General features: G+C 39.1%; 1 protein-coding gene across 6 annotated transcripts in view; it reads right to left on the bottom strand.

Moving 5' to 3' along the window:
* The window catches only part of PLD5 (phospholipase D family member 5), a 413,113-nt gene that overhangs the window by 24,390 nt on the left and 361,878 nt on the right, over positions 1-26,845 (bottom strand). For all 6 annotated transcript variants that reach the window (XM_042257200.2, XM_042257199.2, XM_060396074.1 and 3 more), the window contains exon 6: positions 3,363-3,560. In XM_042257200.2, coding sequence (XP_042113134.1) covers positions 3,363-3,560 — 198 coding nt within the window. The remainder of the gene's footprint in view (positions 1-3,362; positions 3,561-26,845) is intronic.

Here is a 26,845-nt window from a genome sequence, read left to right as displayed (position 1 = left end):
CCTTATAAAAAAGTGGGAAAGTGAAAGCGAAAGTTGCTCAGTCACGTCTGACTCTTTTTGACCCCATGGACTGTATAGTCCATGGAAATCTCTAGGCCAGAATACTGGAGTGGGTAGCTGTTCCCTTCTCTGGGGACAACTTGGGGATCCCAACTCAGTTCAGGAATTGAATCCAGGTCTCCCACATTTCAGGCAGATTCTTACCATCTGAGTTACCAGGGAACCCCAAAATAGTGGGAGAGATAATCAATAAACAAATAGCTACAAAAATGTGATTAATGTTGTAACAGAGGGGAGACCAAGGAGTTCTGGGCAAATGATACCAATATTGGGGGTTTTCTGACATTTATTTATCTTGTGTCTGTAAGATTTTATTCCTCTCTAAAAAATGGTGTTGAATTAATATCTATTGAACTGAAATTCAAAGGTAGGCTTGAGATATTAATATGAAATGGAAAATAAAATAACAATAATTTAAAATAATTAAATAAATAAAAATAGAAAACAAAGGTGCCGCATGGTTTAAAAGATCATAGCTTAAGGAAAGAACTGTTAAAAAAGCTCAAACTATTTTTTAGCACCGGGCTTCCTCAGTGGCTCAGAGGTAAAGAATCTGCCTGCAATGCAGGGGTTGCAGGAGAAGGGGGTTCAATCCCTGGGTTGGGAAGATCCCTGAAGAAGGGTATGGCAACCCAGTCCAGTATTCTGCCTGGAGAATTCCACGTACAGAGAAGCCTGGGGGGCTACACAGTTCATAGGGTCGCAAAGAGTTGGACAGGACTGAAGTGACTTAGCACAAGGAATATAACAAAGCCCTTGCATTTTCACAGATTTTACTAAAGGCCTGGGCTCTCTCTCTGAAGTAGATGTGTTAACTTTGGGATCAACAAAGGAGGACTCCCCCACTTTTTTAAGGGTCAGAATTTAAATTTATGCAACAACCATATTCATTCATCTCTAAGATTCAAACTGTAAATTCAAAATCCACCAATTATCTGAACTATGTTTATAATTCACCTGTTTCTTGCTGCTTCCAGCTGTTTTGCTGGACCTTTAGGGTATCATGTTACCATTAATGTTGCCATTAATCTGGATTAAGGGTTCCTTGGAAAATTTCCTATTGCAACTAATCTACAAATTGAGAATAATATCTGATTTTCTTGTCTTACAGGGCTGTCTTAAGAGGAAACAAAATTGAATATATGCAATAATTATATTACTAAAATGCCTTAGATGATATGCTATATGCTGCTGCATTGTTTGACCTGTACACAAACCAAAAAAGTGAGCTTTTTAGTTCTATTTGATGGAAATCTTCTATAGTCTATTATTTTATGCTATTCACACTTACATGAATTTATTTAAGACAAGCAACTTCAATTTTCTCTCTATTGCTACACTTCTAAATTTTCAGAAATTGCTTTCATTTTAATGGGCAAAAAAGCTACTATTTCCTCATCTATGAAAAACTCTTCAGTGACATAAAAGTTGTTGGCAACTTGTAAGGCAGTGGAGAAACAGCCATATTAAATTGGGAGAATGGTTACGAGAAGTTTACCCGAGCAACAGGATCAATTCAGAAGCCTGATTCAAATAAAAATTCTAAGGTTTCACCCAGGTCCAGTAGATCAGACCCTGGTGAGGGTGGGGGAACTATAAGTTTGTATTTTTTAGTTACTTGCTAAAAAAAAAAGTCAAACCCAAAACTAAGATCATGGCATCCAGTCCCATCACTTCGTGGCAAATAGAAGGGGAGAAAAATGGAAACAGTGATGGATTTTCTTTTCTTGGGCTCCAGAGTCACTGTGGATGGTGACTGCAGCCATGAAATTAAATGATGCTTACTCCTTGGAAGAAAAGCTATGACAAGTTTAGACAGCATATTAAAATGCAGAGTCATCACTTTGCCAACAAAGGTCCATATAGTCAAAGCTATATTTTTTTCCAATAGTCATGTATGGATATGAGAGTTGGACCTTAAAGAATCAAAGAACTGATACTTTCAAATTGTGATGCTAGAGAAGACTCTTCAAAGTCCCTTGGACTGCAAGGAGGTCAAACCAGTCAATCCTAAAGGAAATCAACCTTGAATATTCATTGGAAGGACTGATGCTGAATCTGAAGCTCCAATACTTTGGCTACTTGATGAGAAGAGCCAACTCATTGGGAAGGACCCTGATGCTGGGAAAAACTGGAGGCAAAAGGAGAAGGGAGCAACAGAGTTATGAGATGGTTAGATAGCATCACCAACTCAATGGACATGAATATGAACAAACTCCAGGAGATGGTAGAGGACAGAAGGGCCTGGTGTGTTGCAGTCTATGGAGTCACAAGGAGACAGACACAACAGCAACTGAACTACACTTCAACAATACTACAACTTATTTATTTTTGGCTTTTGGTTGTGCTGGGTCTTCATTGCTGCACAGGCTTTCTCTAGCTGCAGACAGTAGAGGCTACTCTTCCTTGCAGTGTGCAGGATTCTCACTGCGGTGGCCTCTCTTATTGCAAAGCACAGGTACTAGAGCATTCGGGCTTCAGTAGCTGTGGCTCCCGGGCTCTAGAGCACAGGCTTAGCTGCTCCGTGGCAGGTGGAATCTTTCCAGAGCAGAGACTGAAACTGTGTTCCTCTGTGCCACCAGGAAAGTCCCGAAAGTTTGCATTTCAATCAGGTTCCCTGTCTGGTTCTTAGATGCTTTAAAGTTTGAAGACCAGGACTGTAGGCTCAGATATTTACATTGCCCACTCTCAGCAATACTGTGGAGACAGCTGTGGTGTGTGGGCATCCAGGTGGTGGCTTCCAAGTGTAGTCAGAGGCTTGGAAACTGTGCCCTGGCCTTTCGGAAGGGCCTCTTGCCCCCCAGCCCCAGTCAAATACAATAGCTCTGCTTTTGTCTGTTTTACACACCAGGGTTTCCTCAGAGGGTTATATTGCTAAAATCGAGTCTGAAAATCACTGGCGAAAGGCACTGAAATTAGCATCTCAGAAGACCTGGGTGCTTGCGTTTCTCTTGGCACCTGCCATCTGATGGGCTTTGTGCTTGTAGATAAACGCCACTATCTTCCTTTGAAACACAGCCATAATCTTGGGTCTACCTAACGGGTGATGGTGGGGATCCAACCAGATAACACAAAGTATCTGAAACTAGGAATGATTATTAACAGGTATTGTTATTGTAACTAGGGACAGCATGTGCTTGAGTATAAGAATGGATATATTTTAACTCTTCCAGGGATATGTCAGGATAGACTAGTTGAATTCATTTTTACCCAACATAAGATTGCACTCAAACATTCCAACTTAATAAAGGGCTTTTGGAGGAAGGAGGGGAGGAGGAGGAGAAAAAAAGAGCAAAACTCACCGACACAAATGCTTGAGATTTGGTTTCGTTCAACTGAAGCTGCAATTTCTTTTCATTGTCATAGACTCCATAAAGTCTCTTGGACCAGGTCTGAGGTACTCTGCTCTTGAATTTTAATGAACTGTATAAAGCGAATATCCTTTGTAAATCTAGGACCAGGCAGCTGCAGTTGTAGAAGATGACACCGAGTTCTTTCATCTGTGAAATTAAAATCGAGAGCATCAATGCCATGTACATGCGATGGTGTTATTCTCAGACAAAAAAATGCACAAGAATGCAGAAATAGTGATTTTTTCTTGTAGTTGCTACACTATAACAACTATATATGTGTATCCACACACACACACATATATATACATATGTGTATGTAAGTATGTAGATATAGTCATATTATGGTATACACAAATGATGTGTCATTAAAATGCTTAAATATTTGAGAAGTTTTGCCTGTTTTTGCATTTGAGCTCTTCTTTAAAAGATGCATTTATTTATTTTTTTGGCTGTGGTGAATCTTCACTGCTGCACATGGGCTTTCCTTAGTTGCAGCGAGCAGGGCTTACTCTTTACTACTGCGATCAGCCTTCCCATGGCGGTGGCTTCTCTTGTTGCAGAGCACAGACTCTAAGGCGTGCCGGCTTCAGTAGACGCAGCTTGCAGGCTCTAGGGCACAGGCTCAGTAGTTGCGGAGCACAGGTTTAGTTGCTCCGAAGCATGTGGGATCTTCCTGGACCAGGGATTGAACCGGTGTCTCTTGCATTGCAAGGTGGATTCTTAACCACTGAACTACCAGGGAAGCCCTGCATTTGGACTCTTATGGATAATTTTTCCATATCCACCAACACGTTTTATATCAGCTCTTCAGATTCTTTTCTTCAATATTAAATTTTTTGGTATGAATCCTTAAATAATGCAGCAATATAAAGATTGACTTTCAGTTGCAGCACAACAAAATGGTTTAGATCATGGATTCTGGAGTCAGGCAGCCTGGAATTAGGTTCCAGCCCAACAACTTTCTGACTGTGTGACTTTGGACAAGATATTTAATCTCTCACCATAATTTTCTTCTTCCATAAAAAGGAGATACTATTATTTATTTCATACAATTGCTATGATACATGACATGGTTAATATGTTTTTATGGGCTTAGAATAGTGCCTATCACATGGTAACCACTTAAAATACATTAGCAATTATTATTCTTATTAAGACTGCACAAGCCTCAAGAGTAAGAGGGGCTACCCTGGTAGCCTCAGCTGGTAAAGAATCCACCTGCAATGCAGGAGACCCTGGTTTGATTCCTGGGTTGGGAAGATCCGCTGGAGAAGGGGTAGGCTACCCACTCCAGTATTCTTGGGTTTCCCATGTGGCTCAGCTGGTAAAGAATCCACCTGCAATGCAGGAGACCTGGATTCGATCCCTGAGTTGGGAAGATCCTCTGGAGAAGGAACAGCTACCTACTCCAGTATTCTGGCCTGGAGAATTCCATGGACTGTATATTCCATGGGGTCAACAAAGAGTCGGACACGATTGAGTGACTTTCACCTTCAAGAGTAAGAGACCAATAGGATCTTGCAACAAAGAAATCATAGTGTGATGCATTGGTAAGCCAATGTGCCAAAGACAGCTGTTGACTGTCTAGGATGCAGGGCTTCCCACATAGTACAGAGGTATAGAATTCGCCTGCCAATACAAGAGACGCAGGTTCGATCCCTGGGCCAGAAAGATCCTCTGGAGGACGAAATGGCAACCCACCCTAGTATTCTTGCCTGGGACGGAGGATCCTGGTGGGCTGCAGTCTATAGAGTCACAGGCAGCTGGACACAACTAAGCAACTGAGCATGCACGAATGTCCAGAATGTAATTGAGAAAGAAAAAAAAAAAAAAAAAGACCTCTCTGTAATCCTGTGTGAACACTGACAAAATGTGAGCATTGTCCAAGCACAGAAATGACTGAAGAGCCCCATCCTAGTTGATATAGGTGACAGTTGCTTCTTTACCAATCACAATTTCAACTTTAATTCATCCCCCTCCATAATTGATGGCTTAGTAAAACACCTAATCACAAAATTGTTCTATTTCCAATAGCATCCAATCCTGAGCTTTCTTATACCCTATTCCCTGCTTCCTTATACCTTCCCTTGCAAAACCTTGTACAAAGTCCAAACCCCATAAGACTTATAGTCTTTCCTAAATTCATCTTCCTTACACCCTGCAAGTGGCCACAGTGTCACTCTATCTCCCTGAAACAAGCAACTTGTTCATCTCCAGCATGCAGGCTGGTTTTTGGCTTGAGGGCAATGACACCTCCTTATCTCCAGAACATGCACATCACAGGGTTATGAGTGCTGGAAGCAGACAAGTTACTGCAGTAAGCACAGTGCCCAGCACTCAATGTGTGTTGGCTGCTGTTCTTCTATCCTAAGTCACACTGCGGAGGGAGCGCCGGATAGTCAACACGGTTCCAGCTGAAACAGGAAGTGGCCCAGGAAGCAAAGCAGGAAGCATTTAGGGGGAATGAATAAATGAATGAAGGCAATAATGGTTGGACATAAGGGCATGTTGGACACGACTTAGCGACTGAGCACGCACAAAGGCATAAAGAAAGGCTGCACTTGAGGAAGAGACTTTACCCTTAAAGCGTAAAGTCAAGTGGTGCTTCTGAAAATGTTCAGTGTTGCTGAAATCTGTTATGTACTTTATGTTGGAATGCATACTACCATACACTTTAATCTGGAAATCTAATGAAGTAATTCTTTAAAAGCTAATGTAAAATCTAGAAACAAAAAATAAAAATGCTTATTTTAATGGTGTCATAATTATGAATGATGTTTGTCCCTTTAGGTATGATCAGATAGAGGGAAGTGTATTTATAAACATTGTCAGCATTTATCATCCCCAGGGCTCCCCTTATGTACCATTTATCATCATCAACATGCAAGAGGTCACTGTCTCTCTGTGCACTCTACTTAGATTTCCTCTAGCTGCTAATATTTCCAGTGACTGCATTCTAAACAAAGATTAAGTGTTCCTTTCCCCCTGTTGTGTAAGCTGCTTTTTGTGAGCTTTTCTCTGCAATGTCTGACATCATTTTGCTGTGACTACATTACAGCTTCAAAATCCAAAGGCAATGAAACAAGCCAAGATTTGCCCTCTCGGGATATAAAGAGAACTTGACCTCTGTTTATCGTCCTCTCAATCTTAGAATAACTCAAACCCATTTCTAAATATCTGTATTTGATTTAGGCTGGTATCAAGTGAAGATGGGGAAAAAAAGAAATTGGCTTTTGTTTTGGAGATCTTTCAGTCAGAGCCAAAATTCAGGACAGGTTTATGAACAGACATTTCTAAAATGCTGGCAGAGGGGAAAATAACAAAGATCAGGCTTCTGAAGAGCTTTTATGTCCAGATTATCAAAGGAACAAAAAGTTAAACTGAGAGATTCTTTGACTGATCAGTGGAGGTACTCTGATGGGCTGCCCCGACTTTTCAGTTCAATCACACAACTGATGAATGGCCCAACTGTTTGAGTAAAACTACCTTGAAAAAGCTGGAGATTTATCAGCTAATGATTCTTTGGAAGATAGTTATTCTTAGGAGGAGACTGATTCTCTTTTCCACAAAGTAGGAATGTGTTAGTGATCAACTCATAGAGCTCAGAAAGGTTTAGGGCCTCAAATGACCTGGAACACCCTGCCAAAAATCTCTTCTAAGGGTAATGATTTTATTTACAGCTTGAATTACATCAATGGTTCTCTTATGTCACTTGCAATAGGATATTATGGGAGGCCCTGCTGAAGTGTTTTTTTTTTTTCTTTCATTTTTTAGGATCCAATGAGTAAATTTGATTTGCAGTTTAACAATGTAAGCAATACAAAATTTAGTTCTACCATTCCAAATTTATTGGGGCTTTCCCATAGGTTCTAATTATTTGTTTTTGTTTGCTTGTAAAAAAGATTCTTTTTCTGAAGTGTTTGAGTTTGAGACAATCCAGCAGATACTTACTGCTTAGGGAGAAATAACAGAAGTAGTACTAGTTTACTATAGTGCTTACTATGCTTCAGACACTGTTCTAAATGCTTTACAAGTCTTGTTGTTGTTGGTTAGTTGCTAAGTCATATCCGACCCTTTTGTGAACCCACGGACTGCCAGACTCCTCCATCCATGAGATTTCCCAGGCAAGAACACTGGAGTGGGTTGCCATTTCCTTTTCAGAGGATCTTCCCAACCCAGGGATCAAACATGAATCTCCTGCATTGCAGGCAGATTCTTTACTGCAGAGCCACCAGGGAACCCTTCACAGGTCTGCATTCATTTAAATTTCACAACAACTCATTGCACAGCTAAGAAAACTAAGGTTTGGAGAGATTAAGGGAAATGTCCAAACACACAGCTCATGAGCAGGGAATCTGAAAGTTTAGTTTAATATTTCATCGTTGGGAAGAATTGCTCTCAAAGAGGTACCAGAAGTTTCTTAAGGTGAGGGTTAAGTCCTACTGTTTATGAGCATGTCCTCTTTTTTTCTGCCTTGGAATTTCTACTTATATTCGTAGTCTCCATTTCAAAGCAAAGTAGGAATTAGGGAAAAGTAATTACACCAGAAAATCTCCATTTTCCTTTATTTTTTCAAAGTTAGTGGGAGGGAGTTATGAAGGGAAATGCAGTGAGAAAAAAAAAAAGAAACCTTTCCTACTTAGGGCATGAGACGCAGTATAAAGGGAGACAGGCTTGGTTTAGTGGGTTTTATTGGTGACACAGAAGCCAAAGCAGGCAGCTGATGGATGCTCTTGTCAGCAGAATAAGGGGATGCATTAGCATCGTTCTTCACTGTAACTTCACTGTAACTTCACTGTGACTCAGAATAATTAATCCAAGTGAGCTTAACCACAGCTCAATCTATCATTTATGGGTGTCTGGCTTGTTGTTTTCATGATCTTATAGAAATGTGAACCAGTATTTCTTTAATTTTCTTGACAAAGACAAAAGAAGTTGCAACACTGAGCAACTCTTAGGCATCCAGTTAGTGGTTGATTTATATTCTGAGTTACTGCAGGAAATTTAATTACTAGGAGCTCTAACTCGATTTTGTTTCTGCCCTCAAGGTGAAATTTTTGTTACTGGGGATGGAAAATAAAGAATTGAATCTTAGCAGCTCAAGACAGCCTCCTGCTCAGAAATGTCCTCTTTGGCCCCTTCACTTCCACAGTGGGTGGTCCATACCACTTAACTTCCTAATGTCTTGTTTTCTTTGTTACCAAGTGGGAATAAAAATGCTTGCCAGTAGGAACATGACTAATTGAAAAAAGGAGAATGTAAAAACCTTAGAGAACAGCTAGTTCAACCTTATTTCAAAATTAAGGAAACTGAGATCCCTAAAGGGGAAGTGACTCCCAAGATCACAGAATAATGTCCTCCGACTTCAGTCCTGGCTCTTCCTCCTGACAACGCTGTGCAGATACCTCACAGTGTTCCTTCATAGTGTAGATGAAGAATACTGTCTGCCACGTAAGGAAACCAAGGATGCTACTTTCCAAAGTACCACTATTCATTTGCCATCTTTGACTTTTGGCTATAAGGAACTCACACATCAATTTCTTGTCTGCAATCATCCCAGACTGTTCACCCCAAGGGGTTTCTGCATGGAGAAAAACTGGCGCTAGATAGTTAAGGTACATATCAAAGGAATCATTTCAATAAGACCGAATCATTTCAATCTTTCCATACATAGGAAAGCACAACCTCATTAACTTGAGATGTTTGTTTTTTTCTTTAGTTAGCATAAATCTTTTGATGTAAAACTACCTGGTTTGTTTTTGCAAAACTCCTATATATCCTGGCTCCTCCCTTACATCTCAGAGCTATTTGAGAGCCTGCCTCCCAGGCTTGAGTCTTCAGTATGTCCATCTAATAAAATGTAATTCTCAACTTCTAGGTTGTGTAATTTTTTGTCCCCTAACAGTAGGACGAATGAAGGGTTTTGGTTTTTCCTTTCCTTCCCTCCCGTTTCTCCCTCCCGTTTCTCCCTCCCTCCCTTCCTTCTTTCTGTCAATGCGTTATCTTTTATAACAGTCTGAAAACTTTCCAAAGTACCACTATCCTTTTGGCATCTTTAACTTTTGTCTGTAAGGAATTCACACATCAATTTCTTGGCTTTATCTGGTCAAAGGAAAATCAATAGATAAAACAGTGACCAGAGAATGCTAATGGGAGGAATTTTAAAAGAATGGGGTTAAGAGTGGAATAGGAGGAAACAAATTGGAAACACATTTCAGTTATTCTTTGGAGTACTTTAATTTTATCCTGCTTCTTTAGAAGCGTTGAAAAATGATTCCAAAATGTTACCACAGCTCCTCCTATCATCCCTGTTTTCTCTCTTCTCTTCTTAGTGAGCAGTGAGGAAGCTGAGATCATGTCACTTTCAGTTCATTTTATTTGATCCCTTTTTCATATGTTGGGCCAGACCCGAGTGACTGTATTTGCCTTTCAGGCTTGTACAATGAACATCTGGCCACACATATGTACCAGGATGCTAATTAACATCAATGAGAATTTCACCCATTACCTTCTTATTCAGGCAAAGATGAAATACTTAAGCAAACTGTAGATGGAGAGAAACTCTTTTTTTAAAAAAAACACAGAAACCCCACCAAATGTATAAATCTCATGCTACTCTTTTGCAACCAAGTCATTTAATTGTGGGAAAAAGGGGCAAGTGGACAGTCCTTAGTGGGTTACATTTTTATATTATAATCTAACAAACTCTTTCAGTATTTGCAGTCTGCTTTAAGACCTTGAAGTATAGAAAAGCTCTGAAATTTTTCAAAACAAAAAAAGGATTCCCCTCTAGTTCCAGAGATGTTTTTGCCTCCATTCTGTTCCCTTCCTCCTGATTCATTTCTTGGCAGCTCGGAGCACAGTTCTTCGGGTTCCTCCCATTAAGTAATTCCTTCATGGATGGCACTGTGACACTTTACTAACACCAAAGTGGCAGAGCAACCAGGGTGGGAGGCTACCTAGCTTTTAAATGAAATGCTATACCTATATACTCAACCCCAGTGGTTCTTATCTCTTCTCTGTCCGTGGAGCTCTAGAAACATCTCAGAATGGTAAAAAGAAACTGTTCTGCCCTCGTCTGGGCCATCATTGGGCTGGCTGGCAACCCTGAGTACAATGGCCAGCCAGTCAGGGTGATTATTGTGTTAGTGCATAGAGCAAGGGCTTGGGCTTGGATTCTGGTTCTCACAACCTTCTCCACTGTGACTCAGGGCAAGTTGTTTACCCTTTTGTGTCTGTAGCTCACCCATTCCTTAATCTCTCTGTCAAGTGGAGATGATAATAATGCTCATAAGATTGCTGCAATGATTAAACAAACACATATAATCTGTTTAGAACAATGTCCCTCACATAAAAAAACACAAGTGGGAGAACAGAAGGACTTGATTAACCGTGAATGTGCCCTGTGAGCATGTTAAAAAATGCAGCAGAGCCACTGGGACACCAAATACCAATGGCAGATAAAACTGGTCAGTAAGAGTGATCTGATGGAAACAAATGAAAGTAATGTCACTGAGTGTGAAAATAAATTAATAAATAGATAGGTAGATAAATAAATAAAAATTTAAAAGGTCAGATTTTTTTTTTCCTACTTCAAAATTCTTATTTGGACCTAAAGTGAAAGCTAAATTACTCAATTCTTTCCACATGTTTTTGGGTTACTAAGACACGGCTGTCATAAATAATTCAAAAGAAATAAATGCCTAAGGGCAATTATAGCAAAGAAAACTGTCTGGTAACCAAACATTACCAGAAAGGTGTGTTTGTCCATGTATAATATAAAATAATAAATTTCTCCGATCTTACAAGCAATGCAATTTTTATAAAATAGTGCCTGCTTCATCAGTTCACAGACTGGTATCCAGACTTCATAAATAATTCAGTTCAATTCAGTAATTAAAAATTGAGCATGTCTGATGTATAACTGTGTGCATGGGTGGGCTGGGGTGTGAAGGAGTGGTGGTAGTTAGGAGAGCACAAAAACAAGCTATAAATCAATGTAGAATCTGCAAACTGCTCAAGGGAAATATCACCCACATTTTGGAAGACTCATATAAGAGAGAGAGAGATTGCATTTAGAAGGGATTTTTAACCTCTGGATCACCAGGGAGTTCAGCAGGTGTGAAGCCTACATATCTGCAGGTTTATAAGGAGAATTTTCATAGGTTTTGGCCAAATCCTCTGTGATTAAAATGGCTAATAGCTTGAGCAGCAGATGACTGCCAAATTAGATGGATGTGAAATGGCCTCATTGGGGGTAGAGAATTGGAAAAAGATCTTGAAAGATCTTGAAACAACAGTTTCAACAAGCAGAGTTGGGAGGACAAACCTGGCAGGATAGAGGGCGTGAACAAAGGCAGGGAGGTAAGAAATGTCAGGAGCATACGCTTAGAGAGAATGAGTGGTGGGAGGGAAAGTTCTGGTAAGTGAAAGGCTGGTATATTACAAAGTGTGGGCCCATCACCCTACATGTTAGAGGTCAGAAACCCAACTGCCTGGGCATCAGAACAAACATGTGATGTAAATGCATGTAAAACCTTATGAATAGAGGAGATTGAAGCTGATCTAGGGAGTGTATGCCTTGCATGATGACATGAAATTTTATTTTTTATTATTTCTGGCTAGCCCCCAAATATTAGCCTGCTGAATTGGCCCTCTGGCCACCAGTTTGGGAATTGTACTTGGAATGTTAATGAAGTGAAGTGTCATTACCCAATTCCTCTGACACTGAATAGGTGGGAAAGAAACAAAGAAACAAGAAGCAGGGCCTGGAAGAGATGTTGGAGTCCCAAACCACAGAAATAGGAGGTCACTGTTGCAGGACCTGAGAGGATGGTTGATTAAATGTGTGGGGATAGGGAATGGAAAGAGACAGAGCTGACTCCTGGGTTTCAAAAGTGGGTGACTAGAATGAACAACAAACAGAGCAAATCTGACTGCAGATCTTTTGAGTTTGAAGTTCCTTTGTGAAATTCAATTGGTGAAAATATTTAACATTTATTGAGGTCTTACTGCTTTATAAACTTTATTTTTATTAACTCTCTCAGTCTTCAGAACAACCAAGTCAGGTGAGCACTATCACTGTCTCCTTTAACACACAGGGGGACTGAGGCACAGAACAATTAAGGCCAAACACTTAGTAAGGAATGTGATCAGAATCTGAGCACAATCAGTGCAGCTCCAGGATCCACACTCTAAACCACAACGCTCTCGATGGTGGTTCAGTGGGTTGGTAACTCTGAATCTGAGCCGGTGGCATAAATTGGTGAACCAATATCACAGAAATGTGGATGCCACTACAAGAGCAGATGAGTATTGCAGGAAGAATAGGTGGGCTGTTCAGAATGGATTATGAGTGCTTTTGTCTTTTTTACTGTCCCTTTTCAAGAGCAACGTTGACTGCTATATTTGCAGTGCCTAGTATATAACAGATTTTTGATAAGTATTTCTTAAATGAATGAATGGATGAATGAAATCACAGGGAGCACCATTAATTAAGGGAAAAACTCAGTACTTAGGAACCCCTAACAGGAGACAACAAAGTACCAGTCAAAAAGGCAGGAGAGGAACTTAAAGAATTCAGTGTCACATAAGAGAAATTTTTGAAAAACTAAAAAACTGAGAGGGAGTTCAAGAAGGAAGAAATGAACAAAGTCCATGAGCAAAGAAGTGCGCTGAAGCATTTCTTTTGTCGATGTTGGCAGTTAGAAAATCCTTCCCCTTAGACCTTTGCTAATTTCTTAAGTGTGTTTAGGAAAGTTTTCTGTTTCTCTGTCTTTCTTAAAGGAAGTTGGGCAGGAGATAGTTCAGCAAGGAGTGGATAGGAAGTAAAGAGTCTTCGATGAATTTCTCAGTCAAGCCAGGACTCAACTAGCGTTCTCAGCGCTGCTTACTAAGTCCAGGAGTGAGCAACGAGGCTGGAAGTGTGGGTGAGTAAGGAAGGAAACAGCTTCTTTTTTGTGCCTTGTTTCTCTTTCTTCACAGTTCAGTTTTTTTTTCTTCTTCCTGCCATTAAACATTTCTATTCACTCAGTTTTTAACAGTTCAATAGATTTCACTTTTTGATTCCAAATGACCTTTTTACTTGTAAATTAGAATTGACATTAATAAAAAGGTAATACAACTAGTATATGCCTGAATATTTAAATGAAAGGGCAGAGTAATTTTTCTATTTTTGATACATTGTATTTATGCAAATACAGACAATATAGTAGTGAATAAATCCATTTCTTCATTATTTAAAAATCCTACTTTGATTTTATAGGAGAAATGGCTTCAATTTCTTCTTTTCAGATAATTTTAGATTTTTTTTCTACAACATGTACTTAAATTTTTTTGGAATGCGGCAATTTTATAAGCATCAAGAGGAAGGAACACAAGATTTTTTTTTCTCTAGTTATCTCTGTGATATAGAGAAGTAGTGATCCTATATACATATTAAAAGGCTCCTATGTTAAAATGACAGCATGAAACATAGAGCATAATTTATGGGTAAGAAACAGACAGCGTCATTTATACAAGCAGCTCATCAATATTCACTGAGGTGACTCAAGCTTAGCATATGTACAACAGAATGTTGAAAAACAGCCATGCTTTATACTATTACTGGTTCTGTTTTCTCCATAAGAATCATGGATCTACAAGAAGTCTGTTCTAAAATCTTATGCTTGATTATCCAAAACAACCACACCACACAGCATTACTAAATATTTACTGGTAGTTTTTGAAGACAATACTATTATAAAATCACAGGTTTTTAAACATTTATTTTTCAGACTTTCCTGGTGGTACAGTGGATAAGACTCTGCCTACCAATACAGGAGACACAGGTTCAATTCCTGGTGCAGGAAGATTCCACATGCCACAGAACAACTAAGCCCATGTTCCACAACTACTGAGCCTGGGTGCCACAAGTAATGAAGCCTGTATGCCTACAGCCTGTGCTCCATACAAGAGAAGCCACTGCAATGAGAAACCCATGGACCACAAAGAAGAGTAGCTCCCACTTGTCACAACTAGAGAAAACTCGCACACAGCAAGGAAGACCCAGCGCAGCCAATAAACAAATAAATATTTAAAAAATTACTTTTCATTGTCATTAATGTACTGTGTACCTATAGTAAAATTCACCTCGTTAAGCATAGAGCTCTTTTTTAAAAATTCAAGTATAGTTTCTGGTCTTACATTTAGATCTTTAATCCTAGAGGAGAACATAGGCAAAACACTCTCTGACATAAATCACAGCAGGATCCTCTATGATCCACCTCCCAGAATTCTGGAAATAAAAGCAAAAATAAACAAATGGGATCTAATTAAAATTAAAAGCTTCTGCACAACAACGGAAACTATAAGTAAGGTGAAAAAACAGCCTTCTGAATGGGAGAAAACAATAGCAAATGAAGCAACTGACAACAACTAATCTCAAAAATACACAAGCAACTTATGCAGCTCAATTCCAGAAAAATAAACGACCCAGTCAAAAAATGGGCCAAAGAACTAAATAGACATTTCTCCAAAGAAGACATACGGATGGCTAACAAACACATGAAAAGATGCTCAACATCACTCATTATCAGAGAAATGCAAATCAAAACCACAATGAGGTACCACTTCACGTCAGTCAGAATGGCTGCGATCCAAAAGTCTACAAGCAACAAATGCTGGAGAGGGTGTGGAGAAAAGGGAACCCTCTTACACTCTTGGTGGGAATGCAAACTAGTAGAGCCACTATGGAGAACAGTGTGGAGATTCCTTAAAAAATTGCAAATAGAGCTGCCTTATGACCCAGCAATCCCACTGCTGGGCATACACACCGAGGAAACCAGAATTGAAAGAGACACATGTACCCCAATGCTCATTGCAGCACTGTTTATAATAGCCAGGACATGGAAACAACCTAGATGTCCATCAGCAGATGAATGGATAAGAAAGCTGTGGTACATATACACAATGGAGTATTACTCAGCCATTAAAAAGAACACATTTGAATCAGTTCTAATGAGATGGATGAAACTGGAGCCGATTATACAGAGTGAAGCAAGCCAGAAAGAAAAACACCAATACAGTATACTGACACATATATACGGAATTTAGAAAGACGGTAATGATGACCCAATATGTGAGACAGCAAGAGACACAGATGTATAGAACGGACTTTTGGACTCTGAGGGAGAGGGTGGGATGATTTGGGAGAATGGCATTGAAACATGTATACTATCATGTAAGAAATTAAGTGCCAGTCTATGTTCGATACAGGATACAGGATGCTTGGGGCTGGTACATGGGGATGATCCAGAGAGATGATATGGGGTGGGAGGTGGGAGGGGGATTCAGGATTGGGAGCTTATATACACCCGTGATGGATTCATGCCAATGTATGGCAAAACCAATACAGTATTGTAAAGTAAAATAAAGTAAAAATTAAAAAAAAATTCAAGTATAGTTGCTTTACAATGTTTTGTTAATTTCTGCCATACAGCAAAGTGATTCAGTTCTCTATATATATGTACACACACATACATTCTAATATTTTTTCTATTATGGTTTATCACAAGATATTGAATATATTTCCCTGTGCTATACAGTAGAACCTTGTTGTTTATCCACTCTATATATACTATTATAGTTTGCACCTGCTAATCCCAAACTCCCCCTCCATCCCTCCCAAACTCCCTTGGCAATAAGTCTGCTCTCCAAGTCCAAAAGTCTGTTTTCTGTTTTGTAGACAGGTTCATTTGTATCATATTTTAGATTCCACATATAAGTGATATCACATGATATTTTTCTTTCTCCTTCTGACTTACTTCACTTAGTATAATAATCTTAGGTCCATCCATTGTTGCTGCAAGCAGTATCATTTCCCTCTATTATGGCTGAGTAGTACTCCATTGTGTACATGTGGGCTTGTCTGGTGACTCAGATGGTAAAGAATCTGGCTGCAATGCAGAAGATGGTGGTTCGATCCCTGGATCGGGAAGATCCTCTGGAGAAGGGAATGGCAACTCATTCTAGTATTCTTGCCTGGAGAATTCCAAGGACACAGGAGCCTGGCAGTCCATGGGGCCACAAAGAGTTAGACACAACTGAGCAACTAACCACTTGTGAAGTCAAGTGGGCCTTAGGAAGCATCACTACAAACAAAGCTAGTGGAGGTGATGGAATTCCAGTTGAGCTCTTTCAAATCCTGAAAGATGATGCTGTGAAAGTGCTGCACTCCATATGCCAGCAAATTTGGAAAACTCAGCAGTGGCCACAGGACTGGAAAAGGTCAGTTTTCATTCCAATTCCAAAGAAAGGCAATGCCAAAGAATGTTCAAACTACTGCACAATTGCACTCATCTCACATGCTAGTAAAGTAATGCTCAAAATTCTCCAAGCCAGGCTTCATATTATGCGCACTATGAACTTCCAGTTCAAGCTGGTTTTAGGAAAGGCAGAGGAACCAGAGATCAAATTGCCAACATCCACTGGATCATGGAAAAACCAAGAGAGTTCCAGAAAAACATATATTTCTGCTTTATTGACTAGGCCAAAGCCTTTGATTGTGTGGATCACAATAAACTGCAGAAAATACTGAAAGAGATGGGAATACCAGACCACCTGACCTGCCTCTTGAGAAATCTATATGAAGGTCAGGAAGCAACAGTTAGAACTGGACATGGAACAACAGACTGGTTCCAAATAGGAAAAGGAGTACGTCAAGGCTGTATATTGTCACCCTGTTTATTTAACTTATATGCAGAGTACATCATGAGAAATGCTGGACTGGAAGAAGCACAAGCTGGAATCAAGATTGCAGGGAGAAATATCAATAAGCTCAGATATGCAGATGACACCACCCTTATGGCAGAAAGTGAAGAGGAACTAAAAGCCTCTTGATGAAGGTGAAAGAGGAGAGTGAAACAGTTGGCTTAAAGCTCAACATTCAGAAAACGAAGATCATGGCATCTGGTCCCATCATTTCATGGGAAATAGATGGGAAACAGTGGAAACAGTGTCAGACTTTATTTTGTGGGGCTCCCAAATCACTGCAGATGGTGACTGCAGCCATGAAATTAAAAGATGCTTACTCCTTGGAAGAAAATTTATGACCAACCTAGATAGCATATTGAAAAGCAGAGACATTACTTTGCCAACAAAGGTCCTTCTAGTCAAGGCTATGGTTTTTCCAGTAGTCATGTATGGATGTGTTGGACTGTGAAGAAAGCTGAGCACCGAAGAATTGATGCTTTTGAACTGTATATAATTGAAGACTCTTGAGAGAAGACTCTTGAGAGTCCCTTGGACTGCAAGGAGATCCAACCAGTCCATTCTGAAGGAGATCAGCCCTGGGATTTCTTTGGAAGGAATGATGCTAAAGCTGAAACTCCAGTACTTTGGCCACCTCATGCGAAGAGTGGACTCATTGGAAAAGACTTTGATGCTAGGAGGGATTGGGGGTAGGAGGAAAAGGGGACAACAGAGGATGAGATGGCTGGATGGCATCACCAACTCAATGGATGTGAGTTGAGTGAACTCTGGGAGTTGGTGATGGACAGGGAGGCCTGGCTTGCTGCAGTTCATGGGGTCACAAAGAGTCGGACACAACTGAGAGACTGAACTGAACTGAACTGATCCATTTCATCTAACTCATCAAAATTATCACCATAGAGTTGATTATAGCATTTTGTTATTCTCTTTTTAATGTCTATGGAATCTGTAGTTATGCTCCCCTCTTGAATTCCTGTTATTTATAGTTTATGCCATCTCTCTATTTTCCTTGGTTGGTTAAGCTAGATGTTTATCAATTTTGCTAATTTGTTCAAAGAACCAGTTTTTTATTTCATTCATTGGAAATCTTTTTTCTAAACAAGTATTTTGTGTTTTAAATTTCCCTTGAGTCACTGTTTTAGTTGCAGCCACAAATTTTGATATATTGCATTTTCATTTTCATTCAATTCAAAGTATTATCCAATTTCCTTGTGATCTCTTGATCTAGTCAATATATGGGATATTTTGCAATACTTTTTTTTTCAAATTGATTTTACTCTTTTCATTGATTTCACTGTGATATGAGAACAGTTAGCTTAAAGCTCAACATTCAGAAAATGAAGATCATGGCATCTGGTCCCATCACTTCATGGGAAATAGATGGGGAAACAGTGGAAACAGTGTCAGACTTTATTTTGGGGGGCTCCAAAATCACTGCAGATGGTGACTGCAGCCATGAAATTAAAAGATGTTTACTCCTTGGAAGAAAAGTTATGACCAACCTAGATAGTATATTCAAAAGCAGAGACATTAGTTTGCCGACCAAGGTCCATTTAGTCAAGGCTATGGTTTTTCCTGTGGTCATGTGTGGATGTGAGAGTTGGACTGTGAAAAAGGCTGAGTGCCGAAGAATTGATGCATTTGAACTGTGGTGTTGGAGAAGACTCTTGAGAGTCCTTGGACTGCAAGGAGATCCAACCAATCTATTCTGAAGGAGATCAGCCCTGGGATTTCTTTGGAAGGAATGATGCTAAAGCTGCAACTCCAGTACTTTGGCCACCTGATGCGCAGAGTTGACTCACTGGGAAAGACTCTGATGCTGGGAGGGATTGGGGGCAGGAGGAGAAGGGGACGACCGAGGATGAGATGGCTGGATGGCATCACTGACTCGATGAACGTGAGTCCGAGTGAACTCTGGGAGTTGGTGATGGACAGGGAGGCCTGGCGTGCTGCGATTCATGGGGTCACAAAGAGTCGGACATGACTGAGCAACTGAACTGAACTGAACTGAACTGAACTTTTGAAAGGTTCAAGTTTTGTTTTACAGCTGATGATTTGTGATATCTTGGTAAGTGTTGCATATACACTTGAAAGTAATATCAATTCTATTGTTTTGGGATAAAATATTCTACAAATGTCAACTTTGACAAGTTGTTGGTAGTGGTTTTCAAGTTTTCCATATCCTTCTGATTTTCTCTGTACTTACTCTATCAATTACTATAAATTGAATACAAAGTGAATGTTGAAGTCCTCATTTATAACTGTGGATTTGTTTATTTCTCTGACAATCTTTCAAGTAGTATATTTGGACCAATTATATTTAATGTAATTGATAATACTGTTGTATTAAAATATATCATCTTTGTAGCTCTTTTCTATTTTTGTGTTTAAAATTTTTTCTTCCTTATTTGAATTAACTGAATATCATTCAATATTCCATTTTTATCCTCATCCTCTCATCTGATTATCTATTCATTGGTTAAAACAGTTTTAAGTAGGCTTAGAATTATTGTCCTACATTTAAAAATATACTTTTATTTACCTACTTTTAAACAAGAGTTTTGATATTTATTGCCTGAAAGTGAAAGTGAAAGTGAAGTCGTGTCCAACTCTGCGACCTGTGGACTGTAGCCCACCAAGCTCCTCTGTCCATGGAATTCTCCAGGCAAGAATACTGGAGTGGGTTGCCATTTCCTTCTCCAGAGGTTCTTCCTGACCAGGGATCGAACCCAGGTCTCCCATGTTGCAGGCAGACGCTTTAACCTCTGCACCATTTGTCCCATAAAAATAGTAGGGGTTATTAAACTATTTAAAACTTTAGTCAGCAAAATTTTATGCCATTTTATATATAAGTACCTTGTAATAATATATTCTTAATTTATCCTTCCCATCTTTTGTGCTATTGTCATAAATTTTACTTTTACATATGATAAAACACAAAGTACTTGCTATTTTTTCTTTATAGACATCAGTTATTTTTTAAAACAATTAAAGTGAAGAAAAATTATATTTATTATTTTTTCTAGTGTTCATTTCTTGGTATAAATTCCAATTACTTTTATTATACTTCTTCCTGAAGAACTTCTTTTAACACTTCTCGTTCAGTTCTGATGGTAAGGACTTTTCTCAATTTTGTTTGTCAGAGAAGTCTTTATTTCTTCTTCATTACTACTTTCTAGTTTTGAAAGTCATTTTCACTAATTATAAAATTCTGGATTGAAAGCTTTTCCCCCCAGCATTTTAAAAAATGCTACTTCATTGTTTTCTGGTTTGCATAGCATTTGACAAGAAGTCTTATTTAATTCTTGTTGCTGTTCCTATATGTAGTGTATCTTTTCTATTTTCTCTTTATCTTTGAATCTTTATTATTCAGCAGTTTGAATATACTATGCCTAGTTTCTATTTGATTTTTAAAAGCAAGTTTCCTTATCAACTACTTGAAACCTGTCATTTTAAAAATTAAGAAGTCAAGACCCACAGAGATCACATCCCTAATTCAACAGTCATTGAGTTGTTCAGCCTAGCATTGATGAAATAATAGGTACATGTTAGAAAAAAAGAAAATCAGCAGTAATCAAAATGGCCACTAGGATATTGGTTAAATAAATTATAAATACTTATATATGTGAATATACTTTGATTGTTTCATGGTACTGTAGATATGTACTTTGATATTAGACAATGTTCATTTCATGGTTAAAGTAAAAACAACATACTACAAAATACTGTAAGTGGTATGATTGCTTTTTATTGTAATAAAAAAGTAAACAGCAAGTATGGGGGCTTATGGTTCCTATTTTATCAGTATTTTTATTAATATTTTAAATTTGGTATAATAACATTTGTTGTATTTTCAATGAGAGAATAGTTAAATATATATTTTTGTGCATTTTAGATATGCACTATTTGCAACCAAATTAAAGTATTAATACATGTGCCTATGGACATAGATCGGTGGGAACAGAAAATACTAGTATTAAAGTGGTTAGATTTTGGATGTACTCTTCCCTTTTTCAGTTTCCTATAGTATAATTATAAACATTAGTTTGGGGTAATAGACACTGGGCATACTTAAGATGTCCTCCTTAAGGTTTACCCAGAGGTCTCGAGATAGGGGAAATGAGATGATCACACGAACTGCAGCTAGAGTTGATGCACACACAGTCAGCGTAGTTGACTCTTAGGAAGAGGTCACCCTCTGGTTATCCTTCTCCTCTGTTGCCTTTTCTCACTTTAATGATGAAGGTCTCTTCTAGAAGCAATATACATCAAAGAAGAAGTTATACATGTCCATCAAGGACTCTTATAAATATCCTTGGAGCCTTGATGATTTCTCAAGAAGGTGAAGAACACTGAGGGGCAACCACATGGGGAAATCAGAGCTGCCATGCAAAGAAGGAAGAGACCTTCCTCCTCTGGTTTATGCCTTGGGTCCTCGCTGGCTGAACATCTCAGGACAACATACACAGCAGCTCAACCCTGGCCATGGAACAAACATTGTCATCTTCTGCATGTTTCAAGTATTTGGTATAATTAAAAAATACATATGAAATGAATTTCTACAAAGAGAAAGACAACATTTATCTTACTAACAAGTTGAGATTGGAAGTTAAATTCTCCTCTGAATCTAATACAGAATTACATTTCAAATGAAAATTTCCAAAGATAGACATCACTGAATCAAAAGGCAGGAAACACAGGCACAGGAACCTTTGTTTTTCACTCAATAGGAAGGAGCATTTCTTTCTCCTCTGAATAAACTGAATGCTTTTTACTGAGTATTGTCTCTACTAACATGCTTTTTCATTGTTACACTCTATCAATCATTTTCCTCAGCAGGGCACTAATTTATTAGTTGAAAGCTGCTTTGCAATGATTGCAACCACTACCTTGGAAGCAGGTCAATATGATTGCTGTCGTTTTGAAACTGAGAAAGCTAAAATGCAAAGAAAATTGTCTAGCCCTGAGGCCAAGGAATCCAGTCTGTGTTTATTTCTCAGGCTTAGGTATTTCTTTTTTTCAGTCCTATGACACCACCTTAATGGCAGAAAGTGAAAAGAAACTAAAGAGCCTCTTGATGAGGGTGAAAGAGGAGAGTGAAAAAGCTGGCTTAAAACTCATCATTCAAAAAATGAAGATCATGGCATCTGGTCCCATCATTTCATGGAAAATAGATGGGGGAAAAAATGGAAACAGTGGGGAGATGGGGAAAAATTTATTTTCTTGGGCTCCAAAATCACTGTGTATGGTGACTGCAGCCATGAAATTAAGACGCTTGCTCCTTGGAAGAAAAGCTAGACACCAACCTAGACAGCATATTAAAAGTAGAGACATCACTTTGCTGACAAAGGATCGTATAGTCAAAACTACGGTTTTTCCAGTAGCCATGTATGGATGAGACAGTTGGACCATAAAGAAGGCTTAGCGCCAAAGAATTGATGCTTTCAAACTGTGATGCTGGAGAAGACATGAGCGTTTCTTAGACAGCAAAGAGATCAAACCAGTCAATCCTTAAGGAAATAAGGCCTGAAAATTCATTGGAAAGACTGATGCTAAAGCCAAAGCTCCAATACTCTGGCTATCTGATGTGAAGAGTCAACTCACTGGAAAAGACTCTGATGCTGGGAAAGATCGAAGGCAGGAGGAGAAGAGGACGAGAGAGGACGAGATGGCTGGATGACATCACCAACTCAGTGGACATGAGTTTGAGCAAACTCTAAGAGATAATGAAGGTCAGAGAAGCCTGGCGTGCTGCAGTCCATGGGGTTGCAGAGTCAGAAATGACTGAGTGAACAATAACAAGAGGCAACTTTAAAGTATTAAAAAAATGCCCAAGGATGAGAGTCCAGCAATTAATTATACAGAATGTAACTGTATGTTTATTTGAATATTTATTTAATTTATTTAATTAATTTATATTATGCTATGTCTTTGTTGTTGCATGAGAGCTTTCTCCAGTTGCAGTGAATGGGCTTTTCATCGTGGTGGCTTCTCTTGTTGCTGAGCAAAGATTCTTGCTGTTTGGGCTTCAGAAGTTGTGGTGCGGGGGCTCAGTTGCTTTGTGGCATATGGAATCTTCCCGGACCAGGAATTGAAACTGTGTCCCCTGCATTGGCAGGGGGACTCCCCTCCACTGTACTACCAGGGAAGTCCTATTTAAATATTTTAAACAATATTTAGTTCTACTTTTTTGGGATCAAGATTGTGGCACCAAAAAGCTACAAGGAGCTTTGCTCTGGCTCACTTAAAATAATGAACATTTCAAAACAGTTTTCTGCTAATTGAGGAAGCATAAACAATTTAAGTCATACTGGAATCATAAAGCATATGCATTATTTTTAGGTTAAAAATAATTGCAAGGAAGGAGGAGATGGTAAGTATATGCGAAAGCTGCTATTTACCCTTTTTTTTTTTCCCCACAGCATTTCTCCTTTATTCTTTTGTCTCAATGCTTGGGCCAGGTTGAATTTGCATTCTCCACTGCTTCCCTGGGGGGTTCAGATGGTAAAGAATCTGCCTGCAATGCAGGAGACTGGGTTTCAATCCCTGGGTAGTGAAGATCCCCTAGAGAAGGCAATGGCAACCCACTCCAGTATTGTGTCTGGAGAATCCCATGGACAAAGGAGCCTGGTGGGCTGCAGTCCATGGACTCGCAAAGAGTTGAACACGGCTGAATGACTAACACTTTCACTTCACCACTCAGCAAGGGGAAGAAAGGAAGAAAAAGGTGACAGAAGATGAGGTTTAAGAAAAGGCTGAGGAAAGAAGAGAAGATGAGGAAAGTATAGGAAGAACAGGGAAGTTAGAACAGCAAAAGACCTTCTCTTCATCTGAAAAAAAGAAATAATATCCTTTATTTGTTTTGGGGGGACCCTCTAAAGAAAACTGTAATGGAATATAGCCAGTAAAGAATCTGCCTGCAATGTGGGAGACTGGGTTTGATCCCTGGAGAGGTGAATGATAACACACTCCAGTATTCTTGCCTGGAGAATTCCATGGACAGAGGAGTCTGGCAGGCTACAGTCCTGCCAGGCTGTAGATTGCAAAGAGTTGGACACAACTGAGCAACTACTGAGAGAGAGAGGCACACATTCCAGATGTGACTAAATCTCCAAGTGTCTGTAGGTAATTTCATCATTTAACTCATTAATGTTGGCAATGCTGGAGGGTTTTTAGGGAGTCAATTTAGAACACCATACACATGAAAGGGATAAGTTATTGTCTGCAAGAGTCATTATCTTTTAGAAAAAAGAGCTATTTGGACAAAGGAGGTAAAACCTATACATTGGTCATGGACCTGAAAAACAGCCAGAAAAAAAAAATCATGCAGTTATACATGATTATTCAAAGTACAGAAAAATCATCAGTTCTTGGAAATTAAGTTCTCTCAACCCCACTGATATAAAAAAAAAATCCAAGTGAATGTTGGGGAGAAAGTGAAAAAAAATCTATAGGCAAGTGAAACTGTATATACCCTTGGAAAGTGAAAGTGAAGTCACTCAGTCATGTCCGACTCTTTGCGACCCCATGGACTATAGCCCACCATGCTCCTCTGTCCATGGGATTCTCCAGGCAAGAATACTGGAGTGGGTTGCCATTTCCTTCTCCAGGGGATCTTCCCGACACAGGGATCAAACCCAGGTCTCCTGCATTGTAGGCAGACACTTTACCCTCTGAGGCACCAGGGAAACCCATAAAGTCTCTTTCAAATTTATCCAGTGAATTATCAAATATTCTAGAAATTTAAAAATGCTCTCCAACATTGTTTTTGAGGCACATCTACATCACAGATTCATTGATGTCTTACAAACACTGAGCCATATTAGTTACCAGTATGTGGATATTTCACCTGCAAACAGAATTCGGGCAAGAGAAATAGAACAGACGAACAGAAAGGAAGTTTTCGAAATGGCTATCTTAAGAACCCAAATTCAATTTATTTGTCTGTTTTTATATGTAGAAGCAAATCAAGCATTCGGCGAGTTAATAAATCTATTTGACAGCTATGACAGGCTTATGATATGTGTGATTAAAAAGGTACCGCCCATCTCTACATTACTGCAGGTTTTCATTTTCAAAGCTTCATTACTTTTGGTGAGCCTTGCTTAAGTTATCGCACTTGAGCTCCAATTTCTTTGGCAATCTATTTTATATAGCTAGTAGTGCTTCTATACTTGGTTGATACACCATTAATTTACAAGCGTTTATATGTTTACTTGTAAATCTTTGAAGATACTTTTCTTTTATGGATTTTAAGCTTGGTCTAAAATGCAAATTCTGTCTATATCCTTCCACAGATCAAATGTTTGATTGTTTTCTTATCTGCCAGTATGTGCCCAGCCTCAAGAGAAAACTTACCATCCTACAAAGAGCTTTTCCCTAAGGAGGAGGGAAAACTATAAGGGAGCATATACTAGAGGTGAGAGGTCTTTCTCAGTTGAAATAGCTTGCCATCTTCTCCTCTTCTCATTCCTCTCTTTACTTATATTTCTTTCACAGAAGCAAAATGTTCATTTTTTAGAGGGAGCAAGAATAGGACTTGATATTTTACTTAATGGGCTTCTCTGGTGGCACAGAGGTGAAGAATCCACCTGCCCATGCAGGTGACTTAGGTTTGATCCCTGGGTCAGGAAGATCCCCTGGAGAAGGAAATGGTAACCCACTCCAGTATTCTTGCCTGGGAAATCCCATGGACAGAGGAGCCTGGTGGGCTATAGTCCATGGGGACAAAAAAGAGTCAGATACAACTTAGTGATTAAACATAAAACATACATATATATATACACACACATACATATATGTGTATGTTGGACACGACTGAGTGACTGAACAACAACAATTTTACTTAAACAAGAAAAACAAGTGATTGCAGTCTGAACAGTGTTTACCACATGTAGCAATCTTTCTCTGACAGGTTGCTTGTACCACCTTGAGGTTTTAATGTCCTTTTGCAAGATGGTGTCTTCTCCAGTACAAGTTATAACTTTTATTTATAGAAAATTAAAGCCTTTTCCATCCTTAGTCTAATACATAGGCTCTGCACAGCCTTAAAGAAAATAAATGCCTGCCAGCAACCAGCTGGAAGTGAAATATAGACTATGGAATAAAAAAAAGCATTTTTCAAATCTTTATAACAGTAAACACTTGGAAGCCAACAAGAACGCCTGAGATCCTTGCCTGAATGATGTGTGTAATTAAGGAAAAGATGAAAGCTGATGCTGTTCTAAAACACACATGCCTCTATTCACACATGCCCATTCACTCACGTGCACATACTCCTGCACAGAGGTCCTGGTGGCCACTGAATACCATCAGGCTTTTCCCTTTGGCACAAAGGCAACATTAATTTCCCAAGCCCCCACAACTTGCAAGATCTACTGAAAATGGATGGCATGTCAGGTGAGGCACTGATTTTATTCAGCAAGTGATCTTCCACCTCTTTGGTTTTTAAAGGTTGCTTGAAATCCTACCCCATTTTCTTTTCTAATGGAGAGAGAAATTTTAATAAGTTTTCCTAAAAAATTTGATTAAATTTTACTTGAAGTTATTGACTAAATAGGTGTTGGGTAATAACAATCATTCAGGAAGGAAGCCACCTTGGAGAAAAAGGAAGAATTCACCCTTCTTGATGATTAATAGACTAATGATGTATTTTATGGGCTCTTGCGGCCTGTGTAATGATA

This window comes from Ovis aries, chromosome 12, assembly GCF_016772045.2.
Source record: "Ovis aries strain OAR_USU_Benz2616 breed Rambouillet chromosome 12, ARS-UI_Ramb_v3.0, whole genome shotgun sequence".
In the NCBI taxonomy this organism is placed as follows: Eukaryota; Metazoa; Chordata; class Mammalia; order Artiodactyla; family Bovidae; genus Ovis; species Ovis aries.
The sequence above is the reverse complement of the archived record's forward strand: the minus strand, read 5'-3'. Positions and strand labels throughout refer to the sequence as shown.